The sequence below is a fragment of the Peromyscus maniculatus genome, chromosome 12 (genome assembly GCF_049852395.1).
Source record: "Peromyscus maniculatus bairdii isolate BWxNUB_F1_BW_parent chromosome 12, HU_Pman_BW_mat_3.1, whole genome shotgun sequence".
NCBI lineage: Eukaryota > Metazoa > Chordata > Mammalia > Rodentia > Cricetidae > Peromyscus > Peromyscus maniculatus.
In genome coordinates, this window is record NC_134863.1 from 13,973,365 (window position 1) to 13,987,663 (window position 14,299).

General features: G+C 49.0%; 1 protein-coding gene across 3 annotated transcripts in view; it reads right to left on the reverse strand.

Annotated features, from left to right (window-relative positions):
- The window catches only part of Dgkg (diacylglycerol kinase gamma), a 209,540-nt gene that overhangs the window by 103,030 nt on the left and 92,211 nt on the right, over positions 1–14,299 (reverse strand). The window contains exons 9-14 of one of the 3 annotated variants that reach the window (XM_006985051.4): positions 13,748–13,870; positions 9,066–9,183; positions 7,472–7,560; positions 4,508–4,624; positions 3,528–3,620; positions 1,983–2,042 (exon numbers count right to left, since the gene is read on the reverse strand). In XM_006985051.4, the coding sequence (XP_006985113.1) occupies positions 1,983–2,042; positions 3,528–3,620; positions 4,508–4,624; positions 7,472–7,560; positions 9,066–9,183; positions 13,748–13,870 (600 nt within the window). The remainder of the gene's footprint in view (positions 1–1,982; positions 2,043–3,527; positions 3,621–4,507; positions 4,625–7,471; positions 7,561–9,065; positions 9,184–13,747; positions 13,871–14,299) is intronic. The other 2 variants (XM_016003621.3, XM_076548617.1) reach the window with 2 other exon arrangements.

Genomic DNA, 14,299 nt, shown 5'->3' on the forward strand with positions numbered 1-14,299 from the left:
GCACCAAGGCCTTCTCAGCCTCGCCTCTTTCTTCTGCTCTCTTCTCATTCCTCCCGTTCCCCCCAGCGACAGGCCCCGAAGCCTGCTGCCTGCCTCCAGTGAGTGTGTCTAACTAGACCCACACTCACACGCATTTGCTCTTGTCCCACAGCTTGAAATATTTTCTTTGTAACCTCTTAAAGAAATCCAGAATAACCCAGGACTCAGTTCTGGAGTCCTTGCCTCTGTGACATTGCCCTCGGCCACTCCAGCTAAGACTGCTGCGACGTGGAATGTGCAGCATCCCCTGGAACCTTTATATTTGTCTCTTTGCATTTATTTTTGTCTTTCACTTTCTGGGAAAATCTCAAGCCATCAAGTAGATCAGAAAAGACGAGGAACACAGTGGAGCTTCCACGGGCCCCACGGTGCCTGACACAGGAGCGTGTCCTCAGTCAATTTTTTTGTGGATTCAGCTGAATGATATTCCCACATAGAGATACAGCTTGGCTTTTGTGTTCAATATTTAATGCCTGCATTTGTTAGTTTTAAACTTCACAGCCATCTATCACAACATGACAGGTTTGCAAAGTGCAATTATTATTGTTTATGATTTCAAAGAGTTCTCTTGTCTTCTAGGGTAATTGCGTGATACTCAGAAGCATCTTGGAGCCGGGGGAGTAAGCCCTTAAGTCTTGGGAGTGATATTCAAAGTACTTGATAGCCCATACTACATGGGACCTACCAGTCAAATTGATGCCAGTGTGGGATAACTTATGTCTCTTGCCCTGTGTGTGTGTGTGTGTGTGTGTGTGTGTGTGTGTGTGTGTGTATTTTAGGTGCCTAGAGCTTTCTTTTCTGGGTGTCTAGACCCCTTTCTTTATGGTGTCTAGACTTTTTTCTTGGTGTCTAGAGTCTTCTCTTTTGAGTGTCTAGAGCATTCTCATCTATTATAATTTTATCTTGCACCTTCAATTGCAGTTTATCTTGTAATTTCAAAACGCAGGATCTCCATGGTCTCAGTCCACAGCACTGTGGGAAGCGGGCAGTTTCAGGACATGCTAAACCTGCTCTTAAAACAAGGATAAGAGCCCGTTCTTCTATTTCCTGTTCTGACATTCTTTGTATGTCATCTGGCTGCCTTCTCTGTGTTCCTCAGGACTCCATGGAGGACACACAAAAAATACTCGTTGGTGATGCTTAGTGAAAACTGAGGTCTTAAATACACACTTAAGGATCGAGAGCCTTTGGATGTGGTTCACTTTGTTTTGGTAGACTGTGTTCTAGAGCTAGGTGGACAACTACAGAAAACCCATTGTCCAATTTTACCCCACACTTTTGTTATTGTTTAGGAGATTGTGTGTTGTAGTTTCATGTAAATTTCTTTCTCTCTCTCTTTTTAATTAATTTATTTATTATGTATACACTGTTCTGCATATATACTTACACACCAGAAGAGGGCACCAGATTTTATTACAGATGGTTGTGAGCCACCATGAAGTTGCTGGGAATTGAACTCAGGACCTCTGGGAGAGCAGCCAGCACTTTTAACCTCTGAGCCATCTCTTCAACCCCTAAAATGTATTTTATATCAGTGTCCTACCTGCATGTATGCTTACTTGCCAGAAGAGGGCATCAGACCCCATTATAGATGGTTGTGGGCTGCCATGTGGTTACTGGGAATTGAACTCAGGACCTCTAGAAGAGCAGGCAGTGCTCTTAACCACTGAGCCATCTCTCCAGTGTAAATTTCTCTTAAGGAGGTGACAAAGCCAACTAGACCATCAATGGCATCAGCCAGTCACCTTGCTCACCACTTGTCTATAGGGTGGCAGTCAAAGGTTAACCCCAGGGGCCCAGGTACATGTCCTCTTGTGTGACAGAATTAGTGGTTTAGAAAGCAAATGCTGAGACACATTCCCTCAGACCCCAAGCTACTCCCTCCCTGCCCCAGTGTTTGGACCCACTTAGACTGAGTGGTCGGATGCCCATTCATGAGGTACCTGTGTTACAAGTTCACCCTTGGAGGCCACGCTGCCGTCCGCCTTTCCTCCTTGCCTGTCCTGTGAGAGAGAGAACACAAGCAGCCTCTGAGAGGGAAACGGCCTACCACAGGGGCAGCAGAAGATCACAGTGCTAACAGAAACGGCTCTCAGCCACAGAGAGCTCGGACAGGAAACCGTGAGGTTTTCCAAGTGGGACTCTGGATCTCGGCAAAGTCGCTCTAGGCTTCTGCGGGCCCCTGGGATGACTGTAACCTGCGATGACACCACCTGTGGTGACAGTCACCTTGGGACACAGTAGGGACTGAAACAGGCAGAAATCGTTGGCTGTGGGCTTTAGAAGCAGGCCTTTCTCTCAGCCTCCCTGCTCAGCAGGACGTGACACCATGGCTACTCATCCTCTGTTTCCACTACTGAAGTGTGTCTAGCAGACTGCATGGTGTGATGCTGTGTGTGTGTGTGTGTGTGTGTGTGTGTGTGTGTGTGTGTGTGTGCTGCCTCTGCAGACAACACTGGCTTTACCTGATCTTCAAATGTTTTATCAAGAGAGTAAGTAATGAAGCATGCCGGCACCTAATTTTTTTTTTTTTAGAATTTTATTTATTTTATGTATATGGTGCTCTGTCTGTCTGTATGCATGCAGGCCAGAAGAGGGCACCAGATCTCATTATAGATGGTTGTGAGCCACCATGTGGGTGCTGGGAATTGAACTCAGGACCTCCGGAAGAGCAGCCAGTGCTCTTAACGGCTGAGCCATCTCTCCAGCCCCGTGCCCCTAAATTTTGTGGTGTTGTGTTTAGCTTTGTATCTTTGAGCATCTCCATCTGCTTTTGCATGGTTTGCCTTTCCTATTACGCTGTCATGAGTCTTCACATGAGCTCAGCTTATTCACCTGTGCCGTGGATAGCTGTGTCCTGGTCTTTTGATGGAATAAATGCTTGCGTTTCTCCACAGGAGGGGAGTTTTGGGGACATGGGGTTTGTGTATCTCTAAGTTAATGGAAACTGACAAATGGATTTCCAGAGTGGTGATTTTCTTAAAGGATTTTAAATGACAAAATAGTGTCTGCTCCAGGCGAGGGTGAGAGGGGAGGGACCAGCGGCAGCGGTTTCGAGATGGAAGTGTGGTCTTCAGGAGGCAGAAAAGGTTTCAGGTGGGAGCAATGGAGGCTCAATTTTTCTCCATTTATTTCCAAATCTGTCTGAGACACTCGGGTAGGAGCCCTCGAGAGAAAGGAGAAAGCTCGGCAGGGATGAAGGAGGCCGAGAAACCGGCCAAGGGCAGGTGGTCCCTTGAGCTGGGCTCTGTCTGAAAGACCTCAGGAGGGATGCTCCAAACATGGGGAAGCAGCAGCTGGAAGCTGTTGTGTCAGTTTTCTCGCTCAGTCTGGCTGGGGCAGCCCTGATTTCTTTTCAGCATTCACCAAGGCATAAGCCCCGGGAACTGGTGGGGAAACAGGGAGGGAATGTGAAGTCGGGAATGTTGCCTGTCTCTGACTCCCGAATCCAGAAAAGCCGGAGCCCTGGTGGGGGTAGGAGCACTTACTCGGGTGACGGGGCATATGGCGGTAGGCAGCAAGATGTGGTCTCTGAGTTCCCCACCGTCACACACCGTCGATAACTCACATTTGCGGTGGAACTGGAGAGAAAAATGGAGATGAGGATGAGCGGAAGTGACCCAAGAAACATCAGGAAGGTGGGCGCAGAGGGTTTTCTGGAGAAGCAAGCAAGTGCCCCTGCATCTCAGAGCACTGCCGGCATTGGCTTTCACGGGACTGTTGAGTATGTGTGTGAACACGTGGCGTGTCTGTCAGGGGCCTGGGAATGAGACCAAATGTGGCCCCCTGTGTGGATTTCCGGTTTAGACACTCTGAAGGAAGGCTACCTCTGAGAATAAAACCATATAGAGACAACTGAACTATTGCTGTGTGAGAGTCCTTTGCCTGGCTTGGGCGGGGGGGGGGGGGGGGGGGGGGCAGACGACGGGACGGGACCCTCCTCTTTCGGGCTGATGCCTAGCCAGGGGGCACAAGACACTGCCCAGAATTAGCGTTGGGAGGCAGGCTGGCCAGCCCAGGTGGCATCTGTCCTGTTCAGAAGGCTGTAGACTCTGGCATGAGCGTGGCAGGAGCATGACCAGGCCTCTGGGTGAGGCACGGTGCTGCTGAGAGGAATGTGCCTTTGGGCCACGCGTTAACGCTAAGGTGTGGGTGAGCGAGTTTTCCGGTATCTAACCCCTGTCCCAGTCTGCTGGTACCCCAGCCCCAGGTGAAGGAGAGTTCACGTTCTAGCCTGCTGTCCCCAGCTGTGTAGGCAGTAGGTTGACTAACTTCTTAAGCAGTCCCCCTCTCTGGGCAACTTGAGGAGCCATCCTAGGCTGAGGGACTTGGATAGGGCTCTGGGACCCTGTTCGCCTTATCCCTTCGCTCTCCGCTTGCCCTCTGGAAGGATGCTCACGGTCCCAGGCTACACCTCGGGCCAATCCCATACTGAAAAGAAGCAGGGCCGCCCTGGGCACCGACCCACCGTCATCCGGCACCACACGCAGTGCCGCGCGGTGACACTCTGGTAGCACTTGATACTTTTGTGGCACCGGTCACACTTGACGGAGGAGTTCCCTTCCACCCACGCGTGCTGCGTCACCTGTGGGAGGGAAGGGATGGATACCAGGGAAGGCAGTGGAACCACGCCCCTGGGCCCAGGGGTCCAAAGAACTGGGAGGCGCGAGGAGCCCCGAGGGCCCTGTTTCCTCAGTCGTGGAAGCTTTCTTGGTGGGATGCCGAGTTCCTCCCTGCCTGGCCACCGTGCTAAACAAAGCAGACTAAAGTCCTTCTCCACTTTGTGCTAGCTCTCACGCCGGCAAGCAAGCATCTCGCCTGCCATCCCTCTGCCTCAGAGAACAACACCCTGGGGAGCCCTGTCCTCATGGGGGCCCTTTTCTAGGAGGCAGTGTGGTGCAGGGGAAGCCAGAGTGCCGGGGTGCAGACTGAACCTTCGGGAGTCACCCCTTTTGCACCTCACAGCAGGGTGCCTTTTGGCCACCTCTCTGAGTCTTTGGACCTCCCTCTTTAGACGCCAGCATGAGGCACCTCTGGGATTCAGGGAGGAAGCAATCCAACAGCGCATTTGAAAATCTGCCCTGGCACACTTCTCCGGTGAACTTGCTTCCTTCACCTCAGCCGTCTATTACAATCACCTTGGGGATTTTCTGTCCTAACGCCCAGCCTACACTCCAAATAAACGAGTCTCTGGGGTTGGGGCCTCAGATATCTGACTTAAGTGTCCCTGTGTGATTTCAATTCACGTGCGTTAAAAGCGGCCTGAGTGCTTGTCATGTGTAACATACCCGAGAAGCAATCTGGAAGAAGCTGGGTTACAAAGAGAAAGGTAGTGAGTCAGGGCACCATAGGGTCCTTTTCATACCCATTTCCTGGCCATCTGGATGCAGCTGCTTCCTGGCTGGGAAATGCCGCCAGTGCAGACCAGGAGGGTATGTATGCATACCTCTAGCAAAAATGGGAACCTCTGACCCATTGCCTGGGAGCCTCTGTATTCACATCTCTCCCCCTGGAGTCCCAGAGAACTCAGGACTTTCCACTAAGAAGGAAAAAAGATGTGGAAGGGGGGGGGGCTATCTGGCAGTGCTCAGCTTCAAATACTATATTAGAAACACGCGAACTACCTACATGATGTTATCCCTACTTGCATTAAACAAGAGTAAATGTTTTAAATTACTTAGCAGCCGTGTGACACTATTCACCCAGAATATTTTTTTTTGCTGTCATCTATTGCTCCAAAAGACGGGTCACACTTGGCTTGTGGCTTCTCACCCCCAGCTGCATCACTGAGGGCACAAAGAAGTCACTTTGTGAATTTGTCATCCACATGGTCACACTGAATATGCACTGAGATTGTCGTTTCCATTTTGCAGAGGGACACGTTGAGGCTTCAGGGAGGTAAGTGACTGGCATTAGGTTCTAAGGCTGGTGAGTAGCCACACTGGGACCCACAGCCAGGTCTTTTGACTCAGGCCTCAGGGTTGTTGTTCCAGGACCGTGTGGCTTTTTTTTTTTTTTTTTTTTTTTTTAGCCTGTCTGGGGTTCTGAAGAAGTGGTGAGAGACCTGGGTTGTCCCTGCAGGCTCACAAGGCTGTGGGGGTGTTCTTCTGGCCCCTCAGGAGAGCCCCCCTGTTCTCTGCGTCAGGTGCCGAGAGTGCAGGCAAAGGCCCGAGCCTAGGAGACCCACTGTGTGTCCTGGGGGACATCAGGCATGGACATGGAGGGGTATGTGTGAGGAGAGGTGTGGAAAGAGGAGATCAGGGGTCATGCGGTGATTATGGGGCATGCACATGAGGAGGCCGCTGAGGAGCCTTCCTCCCAGGAGGCCTTCTGTGGGACGGCTCTGAGCCATCCCGCCTTCTCACCATCTCCTGACTCAGGTTCCTCAGCTGCATCTTCCCTCTGCAGCAAGAGAGATGATCTTGCCCCGGTTTTAAGGGCGATCTGATTCCACACTCAGCTAATGGCACTACCCAACGTTCAGGAGAGCCCTGGGAACCTTTCCCTACCCCGCTCATCCTCGGCATCCGCGTGCCCGGGTCCTAGAGCCGCTCCTCTCGGCTGCCTTTCAGACTCCTTCCTTTGTCTTCTCTACCTTTGTTAGTGGAGTCTGTCAGGGACACTCAGACATAACCCGTCCTGAGAGCGTGGATGGAAACAGACCCAGCCTTGGGGCTGCGCTACCTTCTGCCGTAACCACCGGAAGAATGCTCTTCCCTCTGGCTTCCTTCTTACACCAACCTCAGAAAGAGTCACCGTTCTTTCTGAGTCAAATTCACCATCTCTTCACGTCTGAAGCTTCTCCCTGAGCCTCGACTGCTTTCTAATTCTGGAGCTGGCCCTCCCAAGCCCTCCTCCACCTCATCGTCTTGGGACACACAGTTCCTGGCCTTTCCCTGTAATCATCTTCTGACCCAGCCATTCCAAACTAACTCCGGGCCACAGTCACGCATGTCTCCACGCCTGTACATAGGAGCCCCCTTCTGCTAGAATGCTCGGCCCTCTTCTGTGCCCTTCGAAGCTCCCCTGGTTCCAAGAACAAAGCAAGTGCCACCTCCTTGGTGAAACTTTTTCTTTCAAGCCTCAGCTGCACATTCCACATGGGCCTTTTGTGGTAGCACACACCTCACAGCTATGTATCTGCACTATGCCCACGTGCCTATCTATCTCCATAACCTGGGCAGCGTTTGAGTGGATTGGATACCATTTCTCATAACCCGTGGATGCCTTGGTTCAGCGCCTGGCATACAGTGGGCCTCAGGAAGATGCCGAATGGATTGATGGATGAGTGGGATGGCTTAGGGGTGGTCCTTGAGGCAGAGAAGGAACTAGAGAAATCTCTCAAAGCCCCTTCCTGCGTCGGAATCTGTGATGATGGCCATGCTGTCCCCGAGGCAGCATGCAGTAGAACGAGCCAATGGGTGTCACCAACCTCGCCACTCCTTTTGGCTTTGGAGTTCGTTTTCACACATCCAGGAATGTTTTTGGACACACAGCGTTGGTGGACAGTGTATTTACAGTCTGGAAAAAAGAAAAAGGACAGTACTTATGAATGCCACCAAGGAAAGATCCAGCCCCGCTTCTCCGGTACACATACTTCAGTGAAGGCTTGTTTCTCCTTCTGGGTGGTCAGTGAGGGAAAGAGACACATGGAGTCGGCCTGGCCTAGCAGACACTGGGCTATTGTCCTCTGAGCAGTCTGCAGCTGCCTCCCGGTTCTTCTCCAGTGCTCCCCTCTCTTCACACCACCTTCCCCTGATGGCAGTGACCGAGCAGAAAAGGGACGTCAGAAGGAGCGGTGTGAAACAGATGCCTCAGCATTGTATGTCAGGATGCCCGTGAGTGGACAGAAAGGCCATGGTCGATGGCCTGATGGGCGATATTGGACACAACCCACGGCATCCTGAGTAATGGTTTTGCCCTTTAGAAATTCAGGATCAACTGGGCAGTGGTGGCGCACGCCTTTGATGCCAGCACTCGGGAGGCAGAGGCAGGCGGATCTCTGAGTTTGAGGCCAGCCTGGTCTATAAATCAAGTTTCAGGACAACCAGAGCTGCTACACAGAGAAACCCTGTCTCCAAAAACCAAAAACCGAGAGAGAAAGAGAGACAGAGGGGGAGAGGGGGAGGGGGAGGGGGAGGGGGAGGGGGAGGGGGAGGGGGAGGGAGAGATATTCAGGATCCTCTGTTGATGGGCACACAGTAGCTTCTTTTCCTCTTTCCAGGGCAAGGATTTTGCAGCATCAAGTGAGACATTTGTGGGAAGCACCATGTGCGGGGTCAGATTAGGTGTCCCACAATTGGTCACTGTTGTTGTAACTGTGATTATGCAAATAGCAAAGGACCAGAGGTTTCCCACTCACCAGGAGTGAGAACATGTTGGGGAGCTGATGTTTGAGTGGGTCTGGAAAGATGGGTGGACCACGCGGTGGCTGGCAGGGCTCAGTGTCCCCACATCCCCGGACCCTCTGGAGCCTCCGACTTTAGTCCTGCCTCCTCTTGCTCTTCCCCCCCTTCCCCAAATCACCTCTCCTCTCCCCTTCCCTCCATTTCTTTCTGTGTTTACCATCTTAGTCCTGAGCTAATCCCTCATGTGTGATTTTTTTTCTGCTTTCTCCTCCACTTTTACTAAATGGAGGACAAAATGAAGTAAAAGTATAATTTTATTTCTTGTGTCACTTCTAGAATATAGAGTATGTTCTAAACTAATTAGAAAGCATCTCTAAGCACGTGTGAGATGCACGTTGGCTAGAAACACAACTGCAATCAGTGTGAGGTGCTTTTAAGTAATGTAAGAACTAATACTTTTTTTCTAGAAGAACAGTGGACCGTGACTCCTGCAGCAGCAAACGTCTTGTCCACTTGACTCAGCTAGACCTGAAGCAGGGCACAGAGGCCTTGCTGTTGAAACATTAGGGGAGATCCCACTATCTGGGGAAAACGTGCCTAGACTTTTCCTGGAATGGATCAACTAACCGAGCGCAAAGCAAACGACCCGAGGGAAGATCTTGGAGGACGTGTACTCACAAGTGCAGCACAGGCCTTGCTTCCGAACACCCATCAGCATGACGTGGCAGAAGTTACAGTAAGTGGGCTTCTTGAAATGCTTCAGGGTCCAGGCGTGCCTCCCGTCCCCCTTGGAGCTCTGTGGAGGTAATGGCGGTGACGTGGAGCTGTACCCCACTCGGAGGCCAGAGGCTGCCTCATGCTGGTGTTTCTTTTTCTCTAAGTAGTGTTCTCTTCTCATACTTAGAAGATACGGTACTCAGATTCCTTAACAAACTCTTAGTGTGTGTTTTCTAAAATTAGCACATGCAGGAGAGAGCCTCTGAATGGAAGTGGGAGAGGACCTAAATAAGCCCTCTCCTACCTGGATGCCCGAAGTATACTGTCTGCCTATTCATCTGCTTCTCTCTCTCTCTCTTTCCTTTTTCTTCCTTCCTTCCTTCCTTCCTTCCTTCCTTCCTTCCTTCCTTCCTTCCTTCCTTCCTTCCTTTCTTTCTTTCTTTCTTTCTTTCTTTCTTTCTGTCTCACCTGTCTATCTGAAGAGTCTTTAATGATTGCAATCTTTGACTAGCCAGTATCCCTCTTTGGACTCCAGTCTAAAGAAATAACTTTTGAGAAAATAGATGAGCATTTCTGTGCTAATTAGATGCAATATTATTTCAAATATCGAAGAGCTACAAATATTCTATTGGTCCCCAAATTGCTGAAATTGTAGTATATCCATATAACTTAAACTGGGCGGCAATCAAAGAAACATTTATAAAATCATCCAGTGGCATAGGAATCTGCTCATGATACAATACTAAGTGAAAAAATCAGAATGCAAATTTGATAGTGCATTATGATTTCAGTTGTAAATAATAAGACATCTAATGGGAAGCTGGGTGTGGTGGCCCACGCCTTTAATCCCCACATTGACAGGCAGAGGTGGGTGGATCTCTGTGAGTTTGAGGCCAGCCTGGTCTATATAGTGAGTTCCAGAACAGCCAGGGCTGTGTGGAGAGACTCTGTCAAACAAAAGATATTTAAAGGTGAAAGATTTCATGTGCCTTTTGACCAAAGTTAACTATATCTGGAAGCACTGTGTATTTATTTTCCCCCCTCTAATTTCTGATTTCTTTTATATTTTCTGAAATTTCTCTTGTGAGTATAGACTAGCATTATAATTAAGAACAAATGGCTCAGTAAGAAGAACATACTTTTTTCTTTTTTGAGACAGGGTTTCTCTGTGTAATCCTGGAACTCACTCTGTAGACCAGGCTGGCCTTGAACTCAGAGATCCATCTGCCTCTGCCTCCCAAGTGCTGAGATTAAAGGCGTGCGCCACCACCACCTGGTTAATAATATGCTTCTTATACCAACTTAAAAATGTTTAGATTTATTTTATTTTATATGTATGAGTGTTTCGCCTACACACACACACACACACACACACACACACACACACACACACACACACACACACACACACTGTGTGTGCTTATATCAACTTTCTGGAAACAGATAAAATACTAACGTGAGGACTGGTGGGATGGCTCAGTGGGTGGAGGCACTTGACAACCTGAGTTCGACACGATGCAGAGGAAGGGTAACTCTTGAAGGTTGTCATCCTCTGAACTCTGCACGCACACCGTGTGTGGAAAGCCCTGCCCACTCCATGTAAATAAATTCGTGTAACTAAAGCATCAACAATTCTAAATGGGAGCTATAGAGGGAATGAGTGTTTCTCTCCTGAGTTGCTCAGGGGCAAAACTATCCTCAGTCACAACATATATGAGCTGTGCCTTACATGGTCACATTTTCCCTGGCAGGCAGGGTCCTCCGTGTTCCAGGCCCTGGTACAGCACCTGGCTTAAGTCTGGTTTGGGGGGCATCTCTCCTGCTGCATCTTTCTCAGGAACTCCATCCTGAGCAGCTCTGGGTGTGGTCTGAAGGGCAGTGAAAACGTGGTTGTAACGTGACCTCGGATGTGTGGTCAGGGACATGGAGTCCGGTCCTCACATCTGGGTGTTCATGCCTTTGTACTGCTCGCTGTGGCCAGCCTGCTGCGGGGCCTAGACGTCTTGTAGTCCCTGGAGTTCACATTCTTTGTCAAATTCTTACCCGTTCCCCTAACTTTTGTCTTCTTACTACTTGAAAACCCTCTTCAAGACCTGAGTTGTCCAGAGTTAAGGTCTCTTTATTCAAGAGTCTCCACTTAAGTGTGAAGATTTGCAGGTGGGTAGCAACTCACAAAAAGACCAATTTACTCATTCTTTTGGCAGATATCTGCCCCAAGGACTTATCATGATGCTAATAATAATAATAATAATAATAATAATAATGAATGTAATTCCAGTCCACTGCCAGATCCTAATCTGTACCAAATACTGTGGGGTACAAATGTAGTGGAATAGTAGTAAGTTTATTTGTAGTCTACAGATTAAAAAGCAAGCAAGCAAGCAAGCAAACAAACCAAAAATCAGATTCAGGAATTCTGTCACTAGGCCAGTGCCACAGGAAGAATGAGTGAGAGTCAGTAGTCAGCATGCATTTTTCTCCACCACCTTCTATAAGGAGTTTCCTGGGCGGAAGGAAACTTAGCACCCTGTCAGTAGATCTGGTTCTTCACCAACTAAAGGACCATCATTTTATCTGGAAACACCTCTATTGTCTAAGTCACGTAGTCCAATCGCACACCCACAACAAACTCCCAGCTCCAGAGGCAAATGAACCGAGGGCCTCAAAGAAAACTTTTGCTTGGGCTGTAGCGCCATCGTGTGGCTCGTTCGTTTCTGGCCAGGTTTTTGCCCCATTGCCACAGTGTTACCAGAAGACAGACTATGCAAGCTTTATACGGAGAGCCCCAGATTCTCAGTGGTCACATGTGTGAGTGAAAACGGCAAGAAAGCAGCAGGCCATTCAAGACTTGGATGGGCTTTCTCTAGAGGCCCGGATATTACTCATTTGAAAATTTATTTGGCACACACTTAAAATAGACTTTTAAGGATTTTGATTAATAATCAATGAAATTTACATTTATTTTCTGTTCCCCACGTTTTGTGATGTGAATTCTGGTTCTATTTATGACTGATTTGGTGTTTGAAGGCGACACAGGAAAGGATGCTGAAGGAATCCACAGGCTTTACCTGCTGCCTCCAGAAATGTGGGCTCTTTCCATACAAGATGTTGGTGGTGCTTTGAACATTAGCGTGTTCAGTGTGGGGAGGAGAACAGACATTGGTTCCTTGTGCTTAAAAGGTCCCAGTTTCGTTCCCCCAAATGAGAACAAACCAAACCAACAGCAGTGTGTCAGGACAGCAACCAAGCAGAGCTGCCCTTTTGATCCGCTGCCAAGTGAGCATCGGCAACAGTCTACTTGGCTTCTTTGAGCTCATGTGGGTTTTTGCATGTGTAGCTCCTCAGCGAGAGGTCACTGCACGAAGGTCCCAATGTCACTGAGTGTGGCAGCTGGGCCTCTGCTTAGGTGTGTGCCTTTGGTCAGTCCTTTACTGTGCTGGACCTCCATTTGTAGAATGAAAGGGACAGTCATATTATGTATAACCCTAAGAGCCAGACCATGTTATCAAGCCAGGCCTGGTATGGGGTCTGTAAACCTAGCTACTCTGGACACTGAATCAGGAGGATCACAAGTTCAAGCAACAAGACCTGCCTGGGCTGCAGAGCAAGTCTGAGGCCAGCCTGTGCAACTGAGTGAGACTTTGACTAAAAAATAAAAAGTAAATAGTGGTATAGACCAGTGGCAGAGTGGTCACCTAGCATGTGTGAGGCCTTTGGTTTAATTCAGACACACACACATACACACACACACACACACACACACACACACACACATACACACACACACACACACACACACACCTGCGAAATAAAAAACCCAGTAAGGTCTCAAAATCTTTCCTATCCTTTAGGAATAAGCCAAATTCCCTCCAAGGTTTCTTCTGGCCACTCTGACTAAGGTGTAGGGTGTTGGAAAGTGTTGGGAATTTGGAGATAGGTACAAAACCTAGCTCCTCTTCTGCTCAGAACTTTGGTTTTCCATCTGTACAAATTGGGGTAAAAAGACCCACCTTATCTGTTTTGATTGCTTAACCAGAGTCCACGCATGAAAGCCCCTGCAGCAGATCACGATTCCCCCATTCCCTTCCTTCCTTCACCAATTCTTTTAGTTTCAAAGGACACTTACTGATTGGCAGAGGGTGCGGTGTGAGCGTTTGTGTCATGGCATGTGGAGGTCAGATGACGAGGAAGTTAATTCTTTTCTTTCACCACGTGGGTCCTGGGAGTTGAACTCAGGTCATCAGGCTTGATGGCAAGTGCTTTTATGTGCAGAGCCATCTTACGGGTCCCTGTCCTAGCATCTTAAAACCTAACTTGATGAGAACATGAGGTTCGCCTGGAAGTTTCCTTTGCACTTAGCCTGGTTGCATATGTGTCTTACAGGCAAATGCTCTGTGTTCTCTTACAGTGTGCACAACAGTAACAACAACAACAACAACAACAACAACAACAACAACAACAACATTCCCCTTAACAACAGTGAATCAAAGGGTGTATTTTGGGCATGGACAAGTGAAAGGGATGAAAATATAGAGCACCCTGGAGCCAGCCTGGAGCGTACGGCTTGCCCATCAGGAAGTCTGGAGCAGACACTAGCAACAATGTGTAATCAAGAGCTACTGAGTGTGAGTTTACTGACTTACAGAGTCATCCATTCCCAGGAGCACCAGCAATGGGATGGTGGTCATGCCCCCATGGACCCACTCCTGTAGAGACACAAAGCCATCCTTGTCGTAGTCCATCCCCTGCAACATCTCCTTCAGTATCTGTGGGATCCAAAGAGCAGTGGTTCATTTCCATCCTTTTCTGGATGCCTCTGCTCTGTGTTTTCTCGTTGATCCTGTGCTATGTTTTCTGTTCCACCCATTTCCCCTTCACCCATTCAGAGTGAGTGAAGCGGTAAGGGACAAAAGCAGCGGGGCTTAAGTCCAGCTCCGCCCTGCCCTGACCTTAGGTGACTCATCCTGGCTCTCTGGGTTGCTCATCTTAAAATGGAAATAATACCGCTGTGTTCACAGAAATGCACACAAAGTGTTTAATCTGATCATAGCGCCTGCCAGGGCAGTTAGCAAGAACAGCAGATGATGGACAACTTTGCCCCAAACTGTTTCAGGCTCTAACCCCTCTCTTCTATGAATTCCTATCATAAAACTGTCTCTGGTGGGAAGGTCGGGGGAACTGCGGTTTCTACCGTG